Consider the following 26,830-nt stretch of genomic DNA (forward strand, 5'->3'; position numbering starts at 1 on the left):
AAGCCGTGGGGACGAGTGAGACCATCACACCTACCCGAGCAGCCAAATAATGATGCCTTAGGGTGCTCTAGGCCAAATCGTTTTTAAAAGCTGGCTGCATTTCTTCCCCTCCCCTTACGACTCACTTGCTAGCGTGATCTGGGCAGTCGCACGCCAGGTCCCAAAGTTAGCTAAAGTCACCCTGGTCCCAGGTTCTGGGCACGCAGGAACGGACCCGGGGCCCAAGAGGAAGTTGGTCTGCTCGCTGCCGCGACCAGGTTAGCAACCCCCACTCCCACCAAGGGCGCAGTCCCTTCCGCGGGGACAAACTCCGCTCCGCCCCTGCGGCCACGGCTCGGTTTCCCAGCCAGCCCTCCGCCCCGCCCCCTCGGGCCCCGGCTCGGACCCGCTCCGGGCCCTGCGCCCCGCCCCTGCTCCGCCCCTCGGCGAAGGGCCAGGCGGCTGGGGGAGGAGCGCGCCGGGGTCTGTGGCTGGGACCGCGCAGCTCACGGAAGCGCTCCCCGCAGCGTACTGGAGAGGCCCCGCAGCCTGGCGTCCGCCTGGCGGTCCGAGCCCTGCCGTGCCGTCCGCGGTGAGTACTGCCCAGGCCGACCCGGCGTCCCTGGGCCGGCGCGCGGGCTGCCCTGTCCCCGCAGTTGGCGTGAGCCTCCTTTGCGGTGTCCGGGACGCTCCCCGAGTGCGGCCGAGTCGCTCAGAGCGCCCGCGGCGGGAGACCGGGAAGGCCGAGCGGGGAATTGGGGACTCGTTCTCCCTGGGGACTGATCTCTTCGCCTTGTCCCCAGGCCGTGCCGCGCGGGGACAGGGGTCGGGGACTTGGAAACGCTCTCCTCGTCCCTCTTTGCGGGGTGTGCACGCCGCCCGCAGACCCGTCGCCGGTGTGCGGACCTCAGTGGCGATCCCTCGCCGAGCTCTGCAGGCCAGCGGAGCGGGCAGTCCGGACTCCGAGGAGGGTGTGCGGGCCTTGCCGGGTAGGCCTCGCCGAGCGTTGGCTGGCCCGATCGGAAGAACTCCCCGAGGTGCCGGCGGTCTGGGCAGTCCAAACCAAGAGAGGAGACGGAAATGGGACGAGGTTCGAAAAGACCCCTCGGTGGAAGGTGGACGGTGGACCGGTTGGGCACAGCCTACACTACTGCTTCTAAGTCCCAGGAGGGAGCACGGGCTGCCTTTCCTGTGCCGGCCAGCACGTCAGAATGGCACATACAGAACCCCCCCTGGGGGTCAGGGCCGTCGGGGCACAGCCTCTAGGATAGCAGTACTCAAACTTTTGGGAAGACTTAAAACCCGTTTACCCTCTTTAAAATTAGTATGCTGAGGAGCTTTTGTTTACATGAGTTATCTTTCGGTATTTAGCATACAGAACAGAAATTTGTACTATACTTAATTCATTTAAAAAGAATTATGGGCCTATTATAGATAACCATAACATTTTTATGAAAGTAGCTCTATTTTCCAAAACAGAAGGTTACTGAGAAGAGCGGCATTGTACATTTTTGCAAATCTCTTTGATGTCAGATTTCACAGTGGGCAGCTAGATTCTTAGATGTGCTTCTGCACTCAGTCTGTAGCAATATATCACAGGTCATGTAGCCTTGGAGAACTTCACTGTGAACTCCTGAAAACAGGAGAATGAAAAAAGCAGGTAGCACGTTGGTATTATTACAAAAGAGGTTTTCAACTTGTGGATTCCCAGAGTGCTCTGCACTACACCACACTTTGAGAACCACTGGTGTGGGGAAGTGCTTTTGAGGCTTAAGTGATTGACCCTACTTCATGTTTGTGATCCTTCTTCTGAGTGAAAACACACATCATCCCCTGCTGTGAACAGTTAACCTTTGCTATTTGGGACCAGCCTTAACCTGACTTTGGAAACCAAGTGCTGGGACCCCACATAAGCGATGGTGAGCCCTGCTGGCCTGCAAATTTAGAAAGGCTCACAGGAGGCTCTGGTTGTTTCTGTGCCTGCAAAGTGGACCTGTCTGTGCATCCAGATTGCAGCAGTGATGTGTCAGATAGGACCAGGGGCTTCAGAGAAGAGCCCACTGGGATCTTGCATCAAGCGTATAAGAGTTTGTCTGAGTTACCAGAAGTTATTTCTGGATGGAAAGGGATGTATGCATGCTTTTGGCTTCCTCCATTCTCATTTCTGTTTGCTGTTGTGTAGCCTTGAGTTTGTTGGAATCTGATTCCCCAGTCTTGGTGCTCTTGCACTTTCCACTCTCAGCAGTGTGTCACAGTGAGTGGCCCTTTCTCAGCCCTTGCCAGAAAGCACTGTCCTGCGTCCTGATGTGTGGTAGGGGGAACCCTCACTCGGTTATTTCCTTGAGTTCATGTTCTGTCAGCACAAGTCCAGACAGAAATTATATATGTCAGAGAAAAGTAGTTCTCTACTCTGAATTCCCTTTTGCTCCTCCATCCATAGAGCCTCTCACGCTCCACACTGCAGCCTACAATTTGGAAATGTTGCAAGCACATGGGTATGTTGCATCTGTAGTTACACTGTCCACAGAGAAGCCAGTGGATCTAATCTCTGAGCACCTACTCTGTTCTTGATATAAAGATATTTATTGACCTCCTACTTACCACCTGCTTATTGAGTGCCCAGTTCTGCACTGGACACTGGGAAAAGTAGTAAGCAGAAACAGATGCGGCCCCTGTCTCTCCAGAAGGTACAGTCTGGTCAGTTAGGGAACTGCTGGTAAATTGAGTCAGTGCACTGTCGGTGTTCACATGAAACGTGGTCCTGTGTGCAGAATAATACCCCTTCCAGATGTGTGCTAAAGAGCGTGTGCTGAGAAAGCCAGAGTCCCACACTGTGAAGATAATAATAAAATCAACATTTATTACCACGTGAGTGGCATAGAACTTCCTTTGCTTTCTTTTCTCCACTCTTTTATGGAGGAAATCAATCTCTGTGAGGCAGGCCGATTCTAGGGAAATGAGCTCCAGCCTGGTCCCAGTCACTAGGCCAGTCTTGGGCAAGGCAATTTTCCCTCTCTGAACCTCAGTCTATATATACATCTTTAAAGTGAGGACTTGGGCCATTGATGTCCCAGTTTGGGACATTGCAGATGCCTGAAGGAGCCAGTGTTTTGCTGCAGCTCATTTGCACTAGCATTTGTTTGCATTTCATCTCAGTTCTGTGTTTAGTGTCATCACATTTCTTAGCTTTAAGTAAGCCATTATGGGTATCCTTACACCGTGCAAATCTGCAAATGCTGTAAGTCAGGGCTCCTCCACTCTCAGCAAGTTGTTAAAAGTTTACCAGCACACCATTGCTGTTGTCAGCCAGGGAGATACAAAGCAAACTCTTTAGCCAGGACAAACACACTGGATATGGAGTGTGTGAATCAAGTTCTTCAGATTTTTGATAGGGGGGAAAACAGGCTTTTTCCCCCACTATATTCCAGAACGTGGATCAGCAGACTTTTCTGTAAAGGATCAGATGTCTTTTACACTTTGTGGGCTCTGCAGTCTCTGTTGCAACTATTCAGCTCTGCTGTTAAACAGCCATCGACAATATGTAAAGGAATGGGCACCTCTGGGTTCCAGTAAAACTTTATTTACAAAAACAGGTGCTAAGCTGCAGTTTGCAGACCCCTGTCCTAGAATATCAGAACAGGAACCATTTTTCAAGGAGGGAGTTTCAGGAAAAGGATATTCTTTAGGACTTTATGAGTGAATGACTACCAGGGACTTGAAACTCCATGATAGACATAGCTGGAGTGACAACTGCAAAGGGTTTGAATCAAAGCGGAATCCATAGTAGATTGTTTAAAGGAGGACACGGCCGTGGATGGAGGAGGAGGCCTGTCTGGAGCCATCTCAGAAATACCCGGATGGATGGCTCTGCAGTCTAACCCAGTGTGAATTTTGGGTGTTCTTAAGCAAAAATCAGTTGTATCTCCAAGCTGTTCTGACTCCAGGAGTAGGGACAAAGGAAATGTTAAAGAAAAAAAAAAAAGAAAGAAAAAGGAAAATTGTTATATGTATATATATTATATACTGTATACGTAATGGTGTGTACATGTATGTATGTATATATGAGTATTCCTGTATCTATATATGAACCTAAGTTGTATGGATGTGTGATAGCATACTCCATGTATTTTAAAATTGACTTAAAAATGTTTGGAAGACAGACATACTAAACTATTAACTGGAGCCAGTTCTGGGTTGGAATGGGTTGCAGGGGAGACTGGAGATTTTTACTTGTTATGTTTTGTAATACCATATGTCTGCCTACCCTGCATCATTCATGTATGGCTTTTACAATATAAAAACAAAACTGAAAACTAAAATCCCAACAACCTATACTTTTAAAAGGAAAATAGTTATTTCTCCAGTAAGAATGTTACTACCACCTCCTCACCCCCAATAAAACAATTTATGTTGCCTGACCTGTGGTGGCGCAGTGGAGAGAGCATCAGCCTGGGATGCTGAAGCCCCAGGTTCGAAACCCCGAGGTCAACATCTTGAGCCGTGGGACCATCAACATGATCCCATGGTCGTTCACTTGAGCAAAGGGGTCACTGGTTTGGCTTGAGCTCCACTGGTCAAGGTATGTATGAGAAGCAATCAATGAACAATTAAAATGACACAACTACGAATTGATGCTTTTCATTTCTCTCCCTACTGTCTTTCCCCCTCTCTCTCTCTCTCTCTCTCCCAAAAACCCCCCAGAACAATTATGTTAATTGTCACATAACGGTTCCAAAAAGTATATATGATAGTAGTTATATTAACTCAAAATAATCTTGAGGGAGAGCCCTCTCAGATCAGAACATTGTTTTAAACAGTGTTGTTTGACTTAATTCCTAGATTAAAGTGTTCTTTAGTGAACTATCATGTAGCCCTTAGGTGGTGTAAAATGCTATTTCACAAAATACCTGGAAGTAGTTTTTAAAATTTAAAAACATATTATCAACATCTGTTTCCCTGTGCTTCTGTCTTTATGAGGAGAGAAAGCAGGTAACTGTATGTGTGGGTGTGCACATGTGTGGACCAAGGCACAGCCTCTGCCAGACACAGTACTTTCCTCTGGGGGCTGGGGCACAGCTGGTTTGTAACTTTGCTTCACTTTACTGATTAGTATTTTCTAGCTATATTAAACAGGTATTAAATTTGATAGGACAAGTATTAAATTAGACATAACCAAAAATACCCCCTACAATTACTTGAACACGTAGCTCACTGAGAACAACACAGTTGCCTTCATTTTTCTTAGATGGACCTACCACCAGCTGGCCCAGGAACGGACCCCTGCTACTCCCTTTCTCCCGGTGTGAAGTGGGGAAGCAAGAGCAGAGTGAGAGGCGTGGGAAACCAAGAACAGGCACAGCGGACAGCAGACAGGCCACTGCCACATTATGCTGTGTCTCCTTCCCGGGTGGAGGCTGCAGCCTCCGCCCAGCCTGGCCCTCCAATCAGCACAGAGGCTAGGCAGTTCTTCATTAGACCAGCACTTTCACAGGTCCTCCCCAAGGCAGCAGGGCCAGGATTTGGTACCTGGTGCTAAAAGAAGACCCTTGATCGCATCCTTGCCCTGGGACTGTGCCAGTGGCAGCTGTCACACTACGGCACAGAAAGAGAAAGGACAAAAAAAGTTCTTTATAGGATTAGCACCATTAGCTGACCTGACCATCTCCCTAGATCGACTGGCCTTCATTTCTTTTTTTAGCTATTTTCAGTGGAGGATTTCAGGTGTACAAAGAAGTGTAGAGTAGAAACCTCTAGCTTCAAAAATGAGGAGCATGGACATTTGGCCAATTTTGTTCCACGTGTACCTTTCTTCTTCATACTCACTTCTTTTCCCACCTCTGCCAGGAGTTGACATCTTGATTTTCAACAGTATACATTAACAACAAAAAATTCTTTGTTGTGTCTTTTTAATAACAAGCATGGACTGACTGCTGTAGCAAAATCTTCAACCTCTTCTGCCCTGGCAGCAGCCCAGCTGAATCATCCAGTGAACCTTGACCCCTTGCTGCGCTGCTGCTGTGCTGCCCCGTGGCTGCACTTGCTCTGCTGTGGAATCACTCTCCCCTCTTTCCTTTGCCACTGCTCCATTCCCCTAGTTAGGGCTGTCTCTTTCCTTTCCTAGGATTCTTATCCTACTGTAGTGACTTGTGTGCTTACCGTAGTCTCCTGGTTGGATTGTCCTTTTTTTTTTTTTTTTTTTTTTTTTGTATTTTTCTGAAGCTGGAAACGGGGAGAGACAGTCAGACAGACTCCCGCATGCGCCCGACCGGGATCCACCCGGCACGCCCACCAGGGGCTACGCTCTGCCCACCAGGGGGCGATGCTCTGCCCCTCCGGGGCGTTGCTCTGTCGCGGCCAGAGCCACTCTAGCGCCTGGGGCAGAGGCCAAGGAGCCATCCCCAGCGCCCGGGCCATCTTTGCTCCAATGGAGCCTTGGCTGCAGGAGGGGAAGAGAGAGACAGAGAGGAAGGAGAGGGGGAGGGGTGGAGAAGCTGATGGGCGCTTCTCCTGTGTGCCCTGGCCGGGAATCGAACCCGGGACTTCTGCACGCCAGGCTGACGCTCTACCACTGAGCCAACCAGCCAGGGCTGGATTGTCCTTTTTTTTTAAAGTGAAGGAGTGTTTTCCTTATCTTCTGTACTACTTAGCAAAGCTTCATGCAAAGGAGATGCTCAAAAATAGATGCTATGTTTATTTCAATTAAGTTAAATGGAGGAAAATTTTTAATCATAAAAGAAATGGATCCTATTGAAAGAAGAATTTACAGATACTGCCTAGGACCAAGAACATTTGGTTTCACCTGTGAGGATTTTTAAATCATTTTTAAAAACTGTGACAAAAAAGAATCTTCCATTTGAGCCAATCTAAAATGCCAGCTTTTTGAGGAAAATATTTTTCTTTATGGTCTGTTGTCATTTTTTTCAAATATTATATATGTATGGAGCCTTTAGGTCCTCTCTGATTTCATAATATTTCTCCCCCCAGCAAATAAGGTGGGTGGCTCTGGCTGTATTTGAGAGCATCTGTAGTGTTTTAAAATGTAGATTTGAATCTTCAAGGAAATGGGCTCCGTTTAGGGCCCACCTGCCCCATGAAGTAAGTGAGTCTCAATCTCATGAATAGTGGCAGCTCCCAGGTGTAAAGTTCCTACTGTGCATGTGCTTCATCTGTTACCTTGTGGAGCTATCACAGCAGACATTGTGAGCCGGGCAGAGCAGGTATTTTCACCTTAAATCTGCAAAGAAATGAACTGAGGTTTAGGGAGGTAAGTGAATCTTTTCTGCAGCAGACAATGGCAGTCTGACTTCAAGTGTTGATTGGAAACCAGGGGGCTTTGAGGTTAGATATTGCAAACGTGCAAAGACAGGAAACTCTTTCTAAGCATTATAAGTCTTTGGGAAACATATCAGGTTCCTGAGGTAAGCAGGTAAGCATGTATCCTTTAATGTCATAGAACTACTAAAGAGTCACACTCTGAACCAGTCATTTCTCAGATTCCTCACGTTCTGTTTTAGTCTTTGTTTTCAGAGTTAATTCACCTTTGATGAGTTCGCAAGGCTAGTAGTGCATGTGTGCTGGTGCGATCCTTACTCTCTTTTCTTGACCTCGGGAGAACTCTGGGCAAGCCCATCTTTGGAGAGTGTGATTTACCTGGGTGTGGCCCAAAACATATGTTTGTGGAAGACTAAATTATTCCTTCTCATTCTCATCCTTTTTATGACTGTTATTGTAAAATTAGAAAGCATGCTCCACATGGTGGTCTAGTTCATGAAGAAGCTGCCTCTTCTAAGCTGTCTAAGAAAGCAACCTCCTAAACTTTTGGTTGAGAGGGAGTGAATCAGTCATTGCTGGCAGTGTTATGCTAGGGCTGTGCTAGGGCAGATGTCCCAAAAGTACATTCTGTAACAGAGGTGGGGCAGGACCAGCCTCAGGGTTGGTTCTAAGAATGGGATGTTTCATAAAACCCTTATTTCCTCAGATAAGGAATCAGTTGCGTTTTTATTGCTGGTGGCGTCCATACTACCAGCACCAACCCATTGTTTTAGTTATCTATCATACACATTTTGACAAAGTTAAGGCTATTTTAGGTGAAATAGGGGGTTAACTAGCTAGTCCTCATATATGTCCTTTACATATATGTAAAGATTGTTTTAAAGTGAGATTTAATTGTTTAAAATCCATTTGGTTAATTCGAGTCCTTTTGTGAGGGGTGATTGTAAAATGCTATCACTTGTGCTGCCCATTGGGCGTTAGCATGGTGCAGGAGAGTCAGCTCTGGTATTGGGGACCTGGGTTTGACTCCCAGCCTGGCCATGATTCCCAACCTGGCCGTGTACTATCTACGAGACCGTGCCAAGTTACTTAACCTCTTGGATCTTCATTTCTTCACCTATAAAATGGGATGGTGGTGCCTTTCCCACAGAGTCGCTGAGGGACTGCACTGCAGTAATGTGGGTGAGGTGCCTGGCATTGCACAGGCACTCAGCATGTGTCATCGGGCTCAGTGCTTATGGAATGAGGTGGCACCTGTGGCATAAGGACTGATAATTGCTGCTGTTCTTCTGAACTTCTGTCCTGGCCCAGTACTCCTGAGCTCCAGTCCCATGGATGCAGCTACCTGCTAGATGTCGTCATCCCAAATTCACCATATCTGAAACCAACATCAGGTTCTTGTCTTTGTCATGGGCTCTGCCAGTTTGCCTAGATGAGGAACATAGAGCTATCCTGACCTCTCTTTCTTCAGGACTCACCCTTAGTTCACTCTGCTTCCCTTGCTCTCTCTGGGACCTATAGTGTCTGCTTTCTGTCCCCACATTGACTGTAATAGCACCATAACCTCCCTCCCTGCCTGACACCAGTTTAGCATCCTTCCCCTTGAGTCGGTCCCCGCTGCTGCCAAGAGTTATCTCTGAAAATCAAATCAGGTCTTAAAGATTCTAACTTAAGAGTCCTTTAATGGTGCATTTTTGTCTTCAGGATAAATCTGGACCTTTCTGTGCAGTCCCTCGAGGTACAGACCCTGCCCTCCCTTTTTCTCTCCTCTGAGCCCTGTAAACTCCCGCAGGGGCACGCTGCCATGCCTTCCCATGTGCTGTCTCTCTGCCCAGAGTACTCTTTCCCTGACTCCCCTCTGTGTCATTCTGGAAGGCTCATGTGTGGTGTTGCCTGTACCTTCCTGACCACCTCCCATGCCAGGTTACGGCCTCGCCCTAGAGGCTTCCCTGGCACCCTCCATCTCCGTCACTGACAGCCTGGGCGTCACTGAGACATGGGGTACTTGCATCCCTTTATCCTGGTGATCCATGAATGTCAAAAGTATAAGTGAATCTGCATCAGTCTTTGGTCTTCAACACCCAGCTACCAGATGTGTCATGGTCTAAGGCAGTGGTTCTCAAACTTTTTGAATTCAGGGCACATTTAAAATCCTACAAATAATTGTAGGCACACTATATACAAATTTATGAAAAATATGTTATAATAATTAAGTCAAATGTTAAAGAAAAAATATAAAGTCCAAGCATGCTTTTACAGTAATTAGATGAAATAAATACAACAAAATTAAATTTATTCTGACATTAAAAAACATTTTTATGTTACATTTTTGAGTTATCCTTTTTAGATTTGTAAAACACAGGGGTTAAAAAATTAAAAAATGACAAAAAAGTTATCTTTTTATAAATATAGATACATTCTTAGTAAGATTTAGTAAATTCGGCAGATCCCGGCACAAATGTGTTAAGTGTTTCATTCTTGTGTTTATGAGAAACATGAGCCTGATGTGTCCTAGTGATTTCTTCAATGTTTGGGCATATATTTGAAAGGCAAACTCTCATTTTCCTGTCAATACATTGAAGAATTCCTCTCTTTTTACTCTTAATTGTGTTGAGGGTAGAAAATTCTAATTCATATAAATAGGATGTTGAAAATTGTAGTAAAATGGTCAAAGCTTTTTTAGATATTGCCACATATTCTTCTTTTATAGAAATTCAAAAGGCTTCAAGAGACGATTCCTTATGTTAACCATCAGTCGCGATCAGTGGATATAGCTGCCAGTTTTTCTTCTTCTGTTAGTGTTAAACCAAAATCCTTGAAGCTTCCATGAATGGGTTTCTAATCCAATTGTATTGTTCAGTGTTAAGTGATGGAAAATGCTATAAATTAAATTCTGCTCATCAGCCTTCAAGTCCTATTTTATTTACACTTAACTTTTGCTCACTTCCAGAATCAGATTCTTCAATATCAAGCTTCTTTTTGAGAAATCTGTCCATTTTATTTGGCAGTATTTATCTAAAAATAATATAATGATATGTTAATAATAAATATAATAATGATGGGTTAACAAAAAGAGTGGTATTTCCATAATGAAATGGTATAATAGAGTAATTTATTTTTATATCTGGGCACATGCTGCGAACCAGCGCAGCTAGTAATTCCAGGTCCCAAGTGGGAATGGTGCGGAATTAAGAAAATATGTGGAATTAAGAAAATACAGAGTCTGGAGGGCCCTGTAATTGCTGCTGGCAAGAACAAAGCATGCCCAAAAACCACATCTTACTTTATTTATAGGACAAAGTGAGGCCATTAGCAAATCAAAATATCATTTTAACTTTACACCAAACAAAGGATAGAAGAAACTTGCCTCCAGTCTTTCCAGGGAACATGGGGGGTAGTGTAAACAATCCAGCACCACAGTTTAACAGTCTTTTGCAACCTAATCAGGCAAGTGAGATGGGGGTTTAGGCAGACTGTCAGCTTACAGCCAATTCCCCACACCTCTGTCCCCCAAATTTCTAAACTCCAAAAACCCTGTTGGTTTTTTGGTCCCCAACAGGCACATATTTCTCTGGAATACCATAGAGCGCACCTGGAAATCTTCTAGGGCACACCAGTGCACCCTGGCGCACACTTTGAGAACCACTGGTCTAATGCCACAGCATTACTTGTCACGTCTTTGACCCAGTATAGTGGCCATTGCACATAGATGTCATGCCACTGTGTGATGTGTGTACCACTGAGATGAACTAGTGTGTAGTTGCATAAGAGCTGGACTTCAGAGTCTGGTGGGCTTGTGTGTGAGTTCCATTTTTTTCTTTCAGCACATGTGCAGTATGGCTTCAGATTACAGCTCCTAATCCTACAGCTACACTGGTCAGAGGACAGGAGCATCAGGTCCTCCTGGGAGTTGCCTTTCTTCTGGAAAATCAATAAATATGTGGGTTTATTCCTCAAGCTTCTGGGACTGGACTGTCATATGAGTCATCGTCCTTGAGTCCAAGCAGTTCTGATGTGGGTAGGAGTAGATGACCTTACAAATTTGGTGAATTCATAGAGATAAATGCTGCTTTGTGAGACCTCTGGCAACCCAACACCCAACTTTTAGTGGTGGCTCTCTTCCTTTCTTTTCTAAAATTTGAGTTAGAAAAGTACATGACCTCCTCATCTGTGGTGGCACAGTGGATAAAAACATTGACCTGAAACACTGAGGTTGCTTATTTGAAACCCTGGGCTTGCCTGGTCAAGGCACATATAGGACTTGATGCTTCCTGCTCCTCCCCCCCCCCCTTCTTTCTCTCTCTCTAAAATGAATAAAGTCTTAAAAAAATTTTTTTTAATTTAAAAAAGAAAGAAAAGTTTGTGCCCAAGAATCCATGACTGTAGTTCAGGAGCTTGAGGAAATCAATCTTACAGAATGGGTATCAGCTAAGCCTGCTCTGTAAGGCTTCAGCCAGCTCCAGTTGCCTGTTCTCCCTGCTTCTGCTCTCAAGACTTGGATGCAGTAGGACTGGGTTGGGATCTGAGTAGGTGTCATTTTTGAAACCCCACTGGTGATGCGGGGTGGCTTCAGGGTAAGAGACCCACATTTTAAGAGGGAGCTGAGGACTGATCCTAATGAGGAAAGGGAGGAGGTCAGGAGCAGAGCTTGGGCTGGGTCAGGACGCCTGGTTCTGAGGGGCCTGTCCAGCTTCTTCCTTTACTTCCTGGCCACATGTTTCCTGACCCCACGAGGACTTCCTTTTCTCAGTGCATCACTAGAATTATAAATGCTCAAGTTCACCAAACTTGTTATGAACGTCAGCTTTTATTAGCCAAATATTTCTGTTCTTTTGAGTTTGTGCTAATACAGTTCTTATAAAATGAGCTTAATGGGGATGGGTCAGGTTAGCCTTTCTCCTTTGGGAATTGTGTATGCCATTGTGGTGTCTTGGCCAGTGAGCCTGGAACTGGGGAGCCTCAGAGAGGCAGGGGCTCCTACTTCTGGCCATAAAGTATGGCCAGACATAAATGGGCTGCTGGATCAGACAGTACCGCAGCCATTGCCCCCGTTCCGTAAATCTTGACCTTTGCCTTTGATAGAGGCTGTGAACATCTGCCGGGTGAGTCATGGTCATTTTTATGATACATCCTGGAAATTTCCACTGTTACTTAATAGTGAAGTTCAGGAAAACAGAAGGGTTAGAAATTAAGGAAGTGGCCACTTTTTTAAAGGCAATCTAATGTTTTCATATTACAAATTAATTTCTTATCTAACAACAAATTCCAATGTTAGGAATCTACAATTTAAACTTTGTAATTTGGCCTACTCTGCTCTCCTTGTGTCTTTTTTTTTTGCACTCAGTCATTCACTCTGGCCTTCTGGCCTTTCTCAGACAAATCTCAGGGCCTTTGCACATGATCCTACCCGTCACTCCCTACCACGCTCATTCTGCTTATGCCTCCAGTTGGCCACTGTCTGACGTTCTGTCTGTATATTTAATATTTGTTTAGTCTGTCTCCTGCCACTAAAATGGAAGTGTGGTGAGGGCAAGGACATTGCCAATTTTGTTCCTGGGTGTATCCGCAATGCCTAAAGCAGTTCCTGACACATATTAGATGGTTAATATCAATATGTATTGAATGAATGAATGAATCATGGAATTTTTTTCACTCAGAAGGGACTTTTTAGATCATTGATCTTATGTCACAGATTAAGAAACTGAGGCACAGAAAGGTTATAAAGTTTAATTCTAAATGAAAACGAATCATTTAAAAGCTGTTTTAAAAGAATCTAGGGGTCCTGATGATTGGCTCAGTGGTAGAGCATCGGCCTGGCGTGTGGAAGTCTTGGGTTTGATTCCCGGCCAGGGAACACAGGAGAAGCGACCATCTGCTTCTCTACACTTCCCCCTCTCCTTTCTCTCTATCTCTCTCTCCCCCTCCTACAGCCAAGGCTCCATTGGAGCTGAGTTGGCCCAGGTGCTGAGGATGGCTCCATGGCCTCCTCCTCAGGCGCTAGAATGGTTCCGGTTGCAATGGAGCAATCCCCCAGATGGGCAGAGCATCACCCCCTAGTGGGCTTGCCAGGTGAGGCGCATGTGGGAGTCTGTCTGACTTCCTCCCTGCTTCTCACTTCAGAAAAAATTTAAAAATAATAAAAAATAAAAAAATTCTAGGAATAGATGTGGAGCATTCTGGTTAGCTGTGCAGGATAAGGTGGAAGAGGAAGTGGAAACAGATGAACTTAAAAATTTAGCCAAAAGAGACACGTTGTGTTTTGTGATAGCAAAACTTTCTGATATAGAGGGCAGAGTCTTATTTGTTTATAATAGCATAAAGCACACCATGCAGGTAATTAGGAAACAAAAATATGTTGATGGCTTTGGTTATACCATTATTAAGCCATTTCTTTCTTCAAGACCCTCCTCTGCGCTATTTACTTTTTTTCATTCTCTATGGGAACTGACAATGGCTTACTTGTATCACTTGTCTTGAAAACTTTTGGTTACAAGTCTCATGTTTAAGAGATTTTTGCTTTGTTTTTGTTCATTTAAATTAAGTCTTATGATTTAAAAGGGATCCCAGAGGTAATCTGGTCTATGGGAAAACCCAGATATTTTTGGGTTAAAACCCAGATATATCTGGGTTACTCCAGTTCTCCAGATGCATCTGCATCTCATAAAGCAAACAACTAACTCCTAGGTCTCTACTTTGTGAAAGAAACAAGTCGATGAATTCTGGCGGCTTGCTGGCCTGAGTGGTTCTGACCTCAGTCTTGTTTATACTCACATAGACATCCTTGGAATCTCACTTTTGTCAAGAAGTTGTTTATAAGTAGAATGATGTTCAGATACATGACAGTCAGTTTAGGAGTGGGACCAATTAATTTCTCTTTAAACAACAAAAATTGAACCATAATTAATTTTCATAGTGAACTGAATTAAACTCTAGAGATGCAGTGATGTTTAACTTAGGAGCTGTCAGCCATGAAAATGTAGGATGAGTATATTTAAAAAGTGAGAAGATAGGAAGAAATGTGGGTAAACCATATGAAATAAGGAAGAAACCTCTTTTTGTTGTTTGCATAGATTTTGAAAATCCACTCTTGCGTGTCTTTAGATATGCTAAACAAACAATCTGGAGGATTTATTGTCTGTACTTTAGACCTTAGAGCAGTGATTCTCAACTAATTACCTGAAAGCTCTTTCAAACCATAAAAGCTCTCCTGGAAACTAATACGCACACTCCCCACACTACCCTCCCCTCCAAGATAGCTCTGGCCTCCTCACCTCATTACTGACCGGTATTCAGCTGTTCAGGGTTATTCCTCTTCTCTGCTCCTTCCAAAAGGAGCATGGAAATCCTGTGGTTGGTTATAGGGCCCACTCACATCTTTGTCTTTTTTTATATTACAAGGCAGCCGAAGACAATTCAACTCTCAACAGCAGAAGCAGCTAAATCTTGGACTGTTATACTCCATAGGCAGGAGAGAGAACCGAAAAAGTGAATCTTGTTTTATTTGATCATTGGTATTTAGCTACAGTCAGTCGACATTCCAAAACTCTCTACAGATCTGGCTGTGCTGAATAAGCCTCACTGTGTGGCATTCACTGGGTGTAGTGTAGAGTCTGAGATGGTCTTCTACGGGGAGTGATGGTTTAGCAGTGTACTTACCGTCCCTATGCTGTAGTCAGGCACCCTTCTCAAACCCATTTGCAAGATTGCTGCCTGCGCTTGGGTGTTCAGTCTGGATTACAAATAGCAAAGCTCATTGACCCAGATAGGGATTTTGCTGTGACTTAAGCTCATTGGCCACTCACATTGCAGTATCCAACTAGGTTCACAATAAACCTGAGCGTGGGGTGAGATTGTACATCAGATTTTAAGGCTGCCTAAAGATTTTAGGGTGCCCTTCATATAAAGGGGAATCTTATAGACTGTATGTCTCAAGATATCAATCAGAGAGAAGCCAAAGACAGTCCTTGCTTCTCCAGGGTTAGTGTCTCATCCACATTATTAGCTCAGTCAAATCTGCTTGGAGATGAGAACACTTGGTCACCAGAGGCCATCTTTGTGTCGCTTAGTTTGGCCTGTCTAGCAAACACGCAATTTACGAAAGAAATTCAGATGTCTAACAGACAGATAGAAAAGTGTGTGTCTTCACTAACAATTAAAGAAATACCCAAAATTAGTTTTTTAATCTCTCAATTTGGCGAAGGGTAAAGCTGAAATTATGTTGCCTGGTTTAGGGAACTCCATTCACTGCTTCAGACAAAAGTCATAAAATGGGCACAGCCTTCCCCTGGCCGCCTAGTGCTGTGTGGCAAAGGGAGATGGGCAAATTCCTTCACCCCAAGTACGACAACTTCTAGGAGAGCAAGGAATTTATTTTAAGGAAATGGATTAAGAACCTCTTCAAAGGTGTGTGTACAATGGTTGCAGCATTGTTTGGATGTAAATATTTGGAAACAACCTAAATACAGATTCTCTCCAACTTACGATGGTGCCAAAGCGATACACAGTCAGTAGAAACAATACTTCAGATTTTAAATTTTGACCTTTTCCTGGGCTAGCACTATGTGGTATGACTCTAAAGAGACACTATACATTTCTACATAAAATGTCCTCTCAAGATATTTATGTAAGCCCAGTTGGTTTGAGTGTAGTCCAAATACACAAAGGTTGTTGCTGGTTCGATCCCTAGCCAGGGCACATCTAGGAACAGATTGATATTTCTGCATCCTCTCTCTCTCTCTCTCCCTCTCTCTCTTTCTTTTCCTCTCTATCTAAGATCAATAAATAAAGTTACAAAAATTAAATGGCTGCTTCAGCTCTTAACTTTTCCATTGATTTGAGAGAGAGAGAGAGAAGGAGGAAGAAAAAGAGAGAGAGAGAAGCATCAAAGCATTGTTTCACTTAGTTCCATTTAGTTGTGCACTCATTGAGTGCTTCTCTTACGTGCCCTGACTGGGGTTGAAGCTATGACTTCTGGTGCACCAGACTGACGTTTTATCCACTGAGCCATCTGGTCAGGGCTGCTGCTTCCACTTTTAAAAGGGTAAAGAATAAATGAGCCCATGCTTATAGAAAATAAAATCTGGATTATATTCAGAGTTAAATAACATAAAAAGATAAAGCCACAACCATTTTGTATGGTGTATTCATTCTACTTAGGAATAATCAATATTAGTTTTATATCTTTCTTTTTTATGTGCATTTTCACATACAATGGTATGTGTTTATGAATGAATACATACTAAGAGTCTTAAATTTGATTCTACTGTATATATTTTGTGAAACATTTTCATGTTACTGTCAATGTGAGTCTTGGTTCACTTTTTTTTTATTTTATTTATTTTTTAAGCAAGAGGGTTGGGAGGGCAGACAGGGACAGACAGACAGGAAGGAATAGAGATGAGAAGTAGCAGTTCTTCATTGCAGCACCTTAGTTGTTCATTGATTGCTTTCTCATATGTGCCTTGACCTGCAGGGGCGGGGGAGGGGGGATGGTGTGCTCTAGTCAAGCCAATGACCTTGGGCTCAAGACAGTCACCTTGCACCCAAGCTGGATGAAACCACACTCAAGCTGGCCACCTTGGGGTTTCGAACTTGGGTCCTCAGCATCCCAGGCTGATGCTCTATCCATTGTGCCACCACCTGGGCAGGTACTTTTTTTTTCTTTTTTTTTTTTTAAGTGAATAAGAGAGAGAGAGAGACTGACAGGAACAGGGAGAGATGAGAAGCATCAACTCAGAGTTTTGTCACTTTAGTCACTCATTCATTGCTTCTTACATGGGCCTTGACTGGAGATTCAAGCCAAACTAGTGACTTCTTGCTCAAGCCAGTGTGACCTTGGGCTTTAAGCTAGTGACCATGGGGTCATGTCTATGATCCCATGCTCAAGCTGGGACCACTGCACTCAAGCTGATGAGCCTGTGCTCAAGCTGGCAACCTCGGGGTTTTAAACCTGAGTCCTCAGCATCCTAGATCAAGGCTCTATCTACTACACTACCACCAAACAGGTGGTTCACATTTCTTATGTCGAATCTGAGTGGGGAGTTTTATGGTTGATATTTATGTTAATATATTGATTTACCCTTACTCCTCTGCCTCTCTTGGAATAAAGTGGTCACCCAGGGCATTTGTCAAAACTTAACCATAGGTTGTTTTCCCAACGCTTAGCTATCAGTCAGTTCTCTGTAATTCTGAACCACATGGAAGATTCAGTAAATGATTATAGAACTAAATCACAGAAGTGCCAGAAGGCTGTGATATGCCTACATGGTACGTTTTTCAACTCTGCTGATAAAGGATTTTTAAGGGTTATTTTTCCCTTGCAGGAAATTGGCCTTTCATTGGATAGAAAATCAGCTCTATTTTCTCCCATATTCCTCCGCCCCCCCCCCCCCCCAGGGAGTCACTTTCCTTTCAGGGCCTCTCTTTCCTCATCAGGGGAATCTTGACAGAAGGCTCATATTCCCTGATTCCCTCTCACTGCTGCCTTAGCCCCTAAAGTCAGCGTGTCTCTGGGTGCTGTGATGGGTTAATGCCAGGCCGCAGGAGCATGGCGGGAGGTGCCTGTGGAAGTCACCTGCAGGTGTCCTAACCTGCAAGTGTCCTAACTTGAGGCCAACAGGTCAGTTGGCAGCAAGACTGCATTTAGTTAGGGAGGAACACCAGCTCTGAACTCTCTCTACCTTTTTGCTGGGAGCCTGGTTCATTTGTTGATTATCTCAGATCTACGTGTCTGTGTATATTTTCAGATTTAACTTAAAAATCTGGTGTTGGGCACTCTTCTTCCCCACACCCTCTCTTCTGTGTATGAACTGTACCCGTGAGGATCATGATATTTACACCTAGCTGGGTATTTCAGGCTTAGCTTTGAAAGACATTGTTTCTCTACAAACTAATTGTCTTGACTTTCAGGTGAACTAGTTATGGTGAGGGACTTTGGATACAGTGCAAGAGTCTGTTTTTATTCTTCTTGTGTAAGAACTGTTCGCATGTCTGACGTGATAGACTGGTCAGCGGTCAGAGAATTCGGGAAGGACAGGTTCTGAATGAGCTCCAACCTCAATGCTTAACAGGTGTCATTCCCCGGCTCCTGTTTAAAAATCACTCTTCTCTTCCTTTTCCTTCTTTTTCTTTATTTTTTTTTTCTTTCCCTTCAGGCAGTACCATCTCATTCTATGGAAGAGATAAGGCAGCATCCCAAACATATTTCTGTGAATACTAACTCTTCCCCTTCCAAAAAAGGAAAAGGATAGCACTCCACTTTCTCCCAGAAAAGTCACACTGACTTTCTCTTTTATCAGTATTGAATGGGGAGTAGATAAGACAGAGAAATGTAGGACAAAGTCTAACAGAGGAAGATGGGGGACAAGAAAAGAAAGGAATTGAAACCCGATCTGTGCTTTATGTGAGTGTGGGAAGTAGGCAGGGCTCCCTGGCCAGTTGGTAGGGTTCCTAGACAAAAGCCCAATCTTGGGATAACTTTGGAGTCAGCAGGAGCCGTGGCACTATTCAGGGCTGGGATGGGGTAGGATTCCGGACAGCGTGAGGCAGGTCGAGAAAGCACTCATGATGCCCACATTCTACTTTGGATCTGGACCATTCCCAAGCCGAAGGCCTTGCCCCTCATAGCCTCTTTGGAATGCTGTTGTGCTTGGCTTTCTCTTGGGATTACTAAGCACTGGGAACTTCTGTAAGGGCATTTGGGACCAGGGTCATGGTAGGAGTGGAACCTAGGAGTGACTCTGATTTCCAGAACTCTCTAGGCTCACACGGAGGGGTTGTTCCCCAGCTTCCAAACAAATCTCTTTTTGAAGTTGTCAGAACCCAGCTGCTGCTCTTTCTACTGACCTGTGGCTCAGTAAAGGGTGGCAGGAACATGTAACAATGGCTGGCTCAGACCAAGGTGCTGGGTGACCCTTGAAAAAAAGGAAAGGTGACTCCAATTTCAAAATTGAGACTTATGGGAGGATTTCTTAGGCCTATTAGATACTTCTGGATTTTTTCAGTTCTTGAGGTTGGTTCTTGACCTCTAGACAGCATCACCTTCAGAACAGGAGCTGCAGCACCTGGAGAGGCAGTGGGGGCTGGGTGGGAAGAGCCAGAGTTCAGAGCCTCACTCTGCCTCTTACAGATGCATGCCCTCATGAGCTACAGTTTCTCAACTGTTAAATGGGAGTGATATGCTTTAATTCATGGAGATGTTGTTAGAGTTAGAAAGTTTGTGTACAGCACTGGGTGTGTGCTGGTACTTAGTTACCAGTACCTGGTTCCTCCCTCCCCTAACTTCTACAAGTGGAATTTGCTTCATTAATGTATAGAGAAACCAGACGTTATATAGGTTTTAGGGAAAAGAGGAGGAAGACAGCAGAGCACCTGATGCATTTTCTACAAGAGCCATTTGGGCCATCCTGAAACACCACCTGGATTTGTAGGGTCAGATGGACAGCAGGAACTGTGTAAAGCTTCCAAAATTATACCCATGGGATTGGTAAGCCACAGAGAAGTAAGTTGACATATTTCATCCTCGCTACATCATGGCAAATGTCAGTACAACTTAGCAACTGGTTTAGCCATAGCATTTCACCAAACTTGAGGCCGCTGGCTACTGTAAGATGGAACACAGCGCTAGGGGTGATTCAGTGATGTCAAGCTTTTTAAAGACCTAAATGACCTTCCCTGCCCATGGCCCCTGGCAGTAGGGACACTCTTGTATTGATTCATTTTCCAGGCTGGCAAAACAGCAGTTTTACCATCTTAGTTGCTACTGTTAGGGGTGGAAAATTTAAATCTGGGGCAGTAGCATCAAAGGGATAGTAGCATTATTGCCTCTTTAAATTTACTTTTGCAGAATTCTAGTCAGTGGATGATTGTCTCATTTTCTGAGCCCACAGATTTGAAACTTCTCTTTCTGTAGACAAGCTAGCCTGTTGTTTACCAAATAGTGTATTCATACAGGTTTTTTTCCCTCCTGACTGCCTTCATTTCTAGTGGGGATTAATAACAAACCTCTTGCATTTGTTGCCACTTCATCTTAAATGCATTCTCTCCTCAGAAACTAAAGCCACAATCTTTCCTCCAAAATAGCCCTGACATCTTTTATACCTACATACCTGGAGTTCAGGTGTCTTTCTTCCCATGTGATTCCCTGTCCACTCAGCAGCTGTTTTCTCTAAATTTTTCCTCTTCAGCTTTGAATCCGTCCACTCCTACTTGTCCATTTCAACAGCTGCCGTCCAGCTGCCCACCCAGGACCTGTCTCCGATCCACCCTCTCCATAGAGTCCTCAGTCTGGTCACCCTGCCATTCCTCTGGACCATTACATCTGCCAGGTTAGGTTGGGACACAGGTCACAGGTGGTGGCCGACCAGTCACATAGGGCCCACAGGCGTATTTGGTTTGGCCATCATGTTGCAGGCCCACGTGGTAGTTTATCAACATTTACTTGCCAACATTTATAAATCAAGAATGTGCATGAAAAATCCAGATGACCAGCTTCGCTTGAAAAAAATGGTTTTGTCAACAGTGGGCCAGCCTTCCTACATGCAGACCTCGGCTGGGGCCAGAGGCTGCTGCCCCTTCAACGGGCATACACTGCCTAGGCCGCCCGCTCCCTCTGCAGCCTGCCCACTTATGTGGGTTCCCTGCCTGGGCCATGTAGGCATTCCTTTTTCCATTCCCCTTTCATGGTACATGGCTGCCCCGTGAAGTAAGTGTGTTTCTTACCTAGCACTGCACAGTGTCGGCAGTGATTCTCAAACTGCAGGGGTGTTAGCAACACTTGGAAGATAAAAGACTGATTTCTTCTGCTCCTTTCTCCCCAATCAATTCTGATTTGGTGGCTCAGGGAAGACTCTCAGAAATACATATATTTAACAAGAAAGATCCCCAGGTAACTCTAGGACACATACTTACATAAACACAGTTCTAGCATGTTCCCATGCACCTTGCTAGCCTTTCTTTCGTTGCAATTTCAGAATTTCTAAAAAAGGCAGTTGATGGGCCTGAATGGAAGCAGTTCCCTTTCCTCTGCCCCACAGGTGGCTGCTCTGACAGAGCCACGCAGGACTAGGGGGAGCATCGGCTCCCCGCAGGGGCCCCGGCCCGCAGCCTCTCTGTCCTGGGTTCTCGTCCCCGTCCAGGTGTCTGGCTGTCCTCCTTCACTGGTAACTCCAGAAAGTCAGCGGGTGCTTCTCAGCCAGCTGCTGTCCCCAGAACTAACTAGTGCGGGCCTTTAGACACAGTAGGTGTGCAAAGATCTATTTCTTTGAAACTTTTGAAGAGTTTTCAAGAAGTTATATGTGTACACAGTTAAAAATGCAAACAATATGAAAGGTTATATAGTGAAAACTTAATCTTCCTCCCCATTGTGATTCAGGGCCTCTGTCCTTAAAGGAAGCAGTTCCTTTTATGTCTTTATGAATATAGGGGCCCATTTGTGGAGATTAAGCCTGTTTGTAAGTTTTTTCTCCATAATTGTTTCCTATATGTTTTTTTCCCATTTTACAGTAATATGTTGATTATTTTGTATCATCCCAAAATTATGTTGAGTGTTTAAAATGGGTCATGAAAACCTTGGGTTAAGCAGGGAAATGTTATTATTCTTACCTTAAATTAAAACTGTTGGGGAATGGCCTGACCAGGCGGTGGCACAGTGGATACAGTGTCGGACTGGGATGCTGAGGACCCAGGTTCGAGACCCCAAGGTTGCCAATTTGAGCGCAGGCCCATCTGGTTCAAGCAAAAAAGCTCACCAGCTTAGACTCGAAGTCTCTGGCTCGAGCGGGGGAGGGGGAGGGGGTTGCTCAGTCTGCTGAAGGCCCGCGGTCGGGGCACATATGGGAAAGCAATCAATGAACAACTACAGTGTTGCAACAAAAAAACTAATGATTGATGCTTCTCATCTCTCCGTTCTTGTCTGTCTGTCCCTATCTATCCCTCTCTCTGATTCTCTGAAAAAAAAACAAAAAACTGTTGGGGAATGGATTGATTAAAGGATTTTTTGCCCAGGCATTAAGATTAGAGAGAGTAAGTCTCCTGACTCCCATCCAAAGAGTTCAGGTCTACATTGTGTATTACTTGAAATCACTGTTTATCTGTGTGAAGGACAGGAACAGTGTCCTCTTTTGCTCACTGCTTATAATTTATAAAAAAGATACATGAGAAGTTCTTCCCAGAGCTGGGATAGAGAGTCCCCTGTAAACATATCTGGGGTTCGGGCCACGTTGTTATCTTAAAGATTCCGTGATGTGAACACTGTTGTTATCAAATACAAAAGTGAGTCAGGAAGAATCTAACCAACACATTTATTTAAAATGCTGCACAGACTCACAACAGAAAGCTGTTGCTTTTAAATCCCCACTTCCAAAGTTCAAGTTTTATACAGTTGCATAATATCACTTGCTATGAATCTCTTACCTCCTAGCAAGCAAGAAATGGGTCCAGCTCAAAGGTCTGCTCAGATATTCAAGAGTTACCGTGAGACACAGCCTTTATTTCCCTTCTTCCTATTTTATATCAGTGGGGAAAGTTAGAAAATTGTGGAAAGAAGATGAAAGAACTTTGGAATTTTATGTTCCCTTGAGAGGTGAATGCTAGTTTGCACAATCGCATCACAGAAGCCCAGTTTATTTGCTAAGACTATAACGTTCTTCCATTCATTTATGTCACACCTTTTCCCCTGGAAGGATGAGTGATTTCTTGAAGTGAGTGTGTACCAGACTTGCTGTAGAGGGCAAACACCCATCAAAATAAGTGAGTTCCAGCTTTGAGAGTAGAAATTAAATGTTCGCATTTCTTTTCAGGGACACAAGTCCATCAGGAACCATGAGCAACCCATTTGCCTACCTTGCTGAGCCTTTGGACCCTGCACAACCAGGAAAGAAATTCTTCAATTTGAATAAATTGGATGATTCAAGATATGGTAGGTACATGGCTCTGTGATGTAGATGCTTTGACAGAAATTGGTATCACATTTGCATAATAATCAGGCTATGTAATTAATTCTGATCTTGGATTATGCTTTACAGACACTCACATCTTACATTGCTCATTTTAAAGTTGGTAATAGTGGTTATATACCTGTAGCATTCATATAGCATTTTAAAGTGTATAGAATGTCCATACATACTGCATCATGTAATTTAAATAACAACCCTAGAGATCATGTTTATAGTGTCAGAAGTCTTGAGGAAGTTGAGTCCCCCGAGAGGGTCAATGACACGATCAAAGAACAACTCTGTGGGTAGCAAAATAGGACAAAAACACATCCTTTTATTTCAAATCCTGTGCTTTTCTACCTTTACACTCTTGTCTTTTATAGATAATGTTGATGATTAATTTCCATGTATCAGAATGGAACATTTTCTTTCTAAATAAACAAAGTAGTTTTTCTTATGAATTACCATTGTTTTATCCTAGAAATCCCAGTTACCGGTAGCTACACTATATATATGCTATTTAGGGTTTTATTTCCTTTGAAAGATGTATGTGATTGTACTTTGGTCTTAATTACAATAATGTAAAGGAGTTATTCTCTCATTTCTTAGACACTACTTTTTATTAGAAATATGTATTACTCTGTGTGTGTGTGTGTGTACTTGATAACATATAATACAGTAAATATCCACACTGATTTCTTGCATGATGACTTTAAGGTAAACCCTGTTAATGGAATCCAAGGCAAGATAACCATTTATTGTGAAAGAATTAACTATAATATTATATTTTTTGCCTAGTCTATATTTTTTAATACTGAACGTGTCCTAAACCATTGAATATGTTCATATTTGAAACTTAAGATCATATTTACATTTACCCTCTTTGAAGACTAGTCTGATGCCTTGTATCAAGTTTGTATAGAGAGATCAGCTTTAAGGAGCTGATAATAAGGTGTCATGGTTTTTGTGTGTTATGCTATGCTTTCTTTTTTATCCTAGGACGCTTACCATTTTCTATCAGAGTCCTCTTGGAAGCAGCCATTCGGAACTGCGACCAGTTTTTGGTGAAGAAAACTGACATTGAAAATATCCTAAATTGGAATGTCACGCAGCACAAGAACATAGAAGTGCCATTTAAGCCTGCCCGCGTCATCCTGCAGGACTTCACGTGAGCCTCACTTCATGACACTTTGCTCTCTTCTCTCTCTCCCTTGTCAGACTTTTTTTTTTTCATTTTTTTTATTTTTCTGAAGCTGGAAACGGGGAGAGACAGACAGACAGACTCCCGCATGCGCCCGACCGGGATCCACCCGGCACGCCCACCAGGGGGCGATGCTCTGCCCACCAGGGGGCGATGCTCTGCCCCTCTGGGGCGTCACTCTGTCGCAACCAGAGACACTCTAGCGCCTGGGGCAGAGGCCAAGGAGCCATCCCCAGCGCCCGGGCCATCTTTGCTCTAATGGAGCCTGGCTGCAGGAGGGGAAGAGAGAGACAGAGAGGAAGGAGAGGGGGAGGGGTGGAGAAGCAGATGGGCGCTTCTCCTGTGTGCCCTGGCCGGGAATTGAACCCGGGACTTCTGCACGCCAAGCCGACGCTCTACCACTGAGCCAACCAGCCAGGGCCTCCCTTGTCAGACTTTAAAGAAAGCTTAAAAGCAAACAAACAAACAAAATAATGACTATATAAATTACAAACTGGTATATGTAATCATTCCACCTTTTCCAGTGGTAAAGGACATTGTTTTGTTCTTGAAGATGGTAGTCCAAAATATACTAGTGAGAGGTGAAAGAAATGGGAGTGGTACTTTCTTGGAATCTTCTCCCCCACGTCCTGTCCCTGGGAGACGGGTTTCAAACAGCTGTACACAGATGTGCAGTCCCTTGCAGGGTGATGTGTAGGCCTCAAAGCCTGACCTGTTGCTGTCAAGCCTCAGTTCACATCCTGCTATTCACAGGAATCTTTGCTCCCCATCCAGCTTCTTTTTTGAGATAGTGCTATCTTTCCATTTTTAAATGACGTTAATTTATTTCTTCTAGAGACCAAGTTTTATTTTTCTAGGGGAAGAACACCCAAATTTTATACTCTAATATAATACAAAGGAAGGATTCACTTATAACTTTGGTTCACAGCCTACTTATCTGAATTATATCCATTCCTTTAAGTTTGGTCTGAAGTTAAATATGTCTTCATCTGCCCTCTCCAGGGCTTTGTCTGCCCACCATGTGACTGGGAAACAGTCACAGCAATAGGCCTTCCAGAGACTTTTAAGCGCCAGCTTTCCCACAGTTTCTTCATTTAGAACATATTGAATGTTAACTTTAATGCAGTGATTAAATTGCACAGAGAGGCCTGACCTGTGGTGGCGCAGTACGTAAAGCGTCGCCCTGAACGCTGAAGTCGCTGGTTCAAAACCCTGGGATTGCCTGGTCAAGGCACATGTGGGAGTTGATGCTTTCTGCTCCTCCTCCCCTCTTCTCTCTCTCTGTCTCTCTCTCCCACCCCCCTGAAGTGCATAAATAAATAAATAAATAAATAAATAAATAAATAAATAAATAAATAAAATTTTAAAATAAAGAAAATGCATATAGACTTACCCCAGTCATGGCACTTACTACCTGTGTGATTTATGCTCAAGGAAATGTGCTCAGAAACTTACTTTTTTAAGCCATTCATTGTTCGCTCCACGGATAAGAGAGCTTCATTGCCAATTTTATCAATGGAAACAAAAGCTGAAAAATTCAATTACACGTGTCTGAAAGATTTACTTTCTGCTTAATTCCTTCTTTTCTCAGGGGCGTGCCAGCTGTGGTTGACTTTGCTGCAATGCGCGATGCAGTGAAGAAATTAGGAGGAGATCCAGAGAAAATTAACCCTGTCTGTCCTGCTGACCTTGTAATTGATCATTCCATCCAAGTTGATTTCAATAGAAGGTAAGAGATTAAGATGAATACTGGGGTTTTCTGCTTTGTGCAAAATAGTATAAGTCTATTTTGTGTGTGTATATAGTTAAATAAATGAAAAAATATTTAAAACTTATATTTAGGAAAACTCAGATTTAATATAGATTTTCCAGTGAAGATTTTTTCTTTTTTTGAGAAGTGGGGATAAATATTTTTAAAAAATTTTTTTCTTTTTCTTTTTTCTATTTACTTCTTGGGATGAACTGCCAGTGTTTAAATCTAAACGAAAGTTTGGGTGAAAAACATTCACATGAATTTCTATGATAAGAGTTTGTCAATGCAAGTATAGTAGGTCTCAGCTCTCGACAGTCTCAACATATGACCTTTTGAGTTTTTGATGCTCACTCCCAGAAAAACTTAAAAAAATTGAGACGTGAGTGTTTCAACTTACGCCGTTAGTGTCGTATTTATGGACTACGTGGGCAAACTAGTTTAGTTGCGTGTGGCAGAAGAACATGTGGTAATGCGGTATATGAGTGAGGGAGCTGGCGTCCCCCAGCACGCTTACCTACACCATTTTGGACTGTTAAAAGTGCAGGTGTTCCATTTGTGTTAGGCTAGGGTATTTTTTGTCTTACACCAAAATTCAGATTACGTCACTGTCATAAGAACAAAACTGTGTCGTAACCCAAGGAACCCCATATATGTTTGCCTTTATAGGTTTTGTTTGTTTGTTTGTTTTAACCA

At 43.8% G+C, this 26,830-nt stretch overlaps 1 protein-coding gene and 1 non-coding gene across 3 annotated transcripts in view; both read left to right on the top strand.

The window, feature by feature from the left end:
- The first annotated feature begins 414 nt into the window (after positions 1-414).
- ACO1 (aconitase 1) overlaps positions 415-26,830 on the top strand; it is a 67,940-nt gene continuing 41,524 nt past the window's right edge. Inside the window, exons 1-5 of one of the 2 annotated variants that reach the window (XM_066368309.1) lie at positions 430-571; positions 783-1,069; positions 23,049-23,167; positions 24,183-24,351; positions 25,976-26,113. In XM_066368309.1, the coding sequence (XP_066224406.1) occupies positions 23,071-23,167; positions 24,183-24,351; positions 25,976-26,113 (404 nt within the window). In that variant the 5' untranslated portion in view covers positions 430-571; positions 783-1,069; positions 23,049-23,070. Of the gene's footprint in view, positions 572-782; positions 1,070-23,048; positions 23,168-24,182; positions 24,352-25,975; positions 26,114-26,830 lie in introns of both variants that reach the window. The other variant, XM_066368308.1, reaches the window with a different exon arrangement.
- LOC136396109 (small nucleolar RNA SNORA30/SNORA37 family) lies at positions 5,456-5,584 on the top strand. The gene has a single exon (XR_010749528.1). It is a non-coding gene; the product is annotated as a small nucleolar RNA SNORA30/SNORA37 family (small nucleolar RNA).

This window comes from Saccopteryx leptura, chromosome 2 (genome assembly GCF_036850995.1).
Source record: "Saccopteryx leptura isolate mSacLep1 chromosome 2, mSacLep1_pri_phased_curated, whole genome shotgun sequence".
In the NCBI taxonomy this organism is placed as follows: Eukaryota; Metazoa; Chordata; class Mammalia; order Chiroptera; family Emballonuridae; genus Saccopteryx; species Saccopteryx leptura.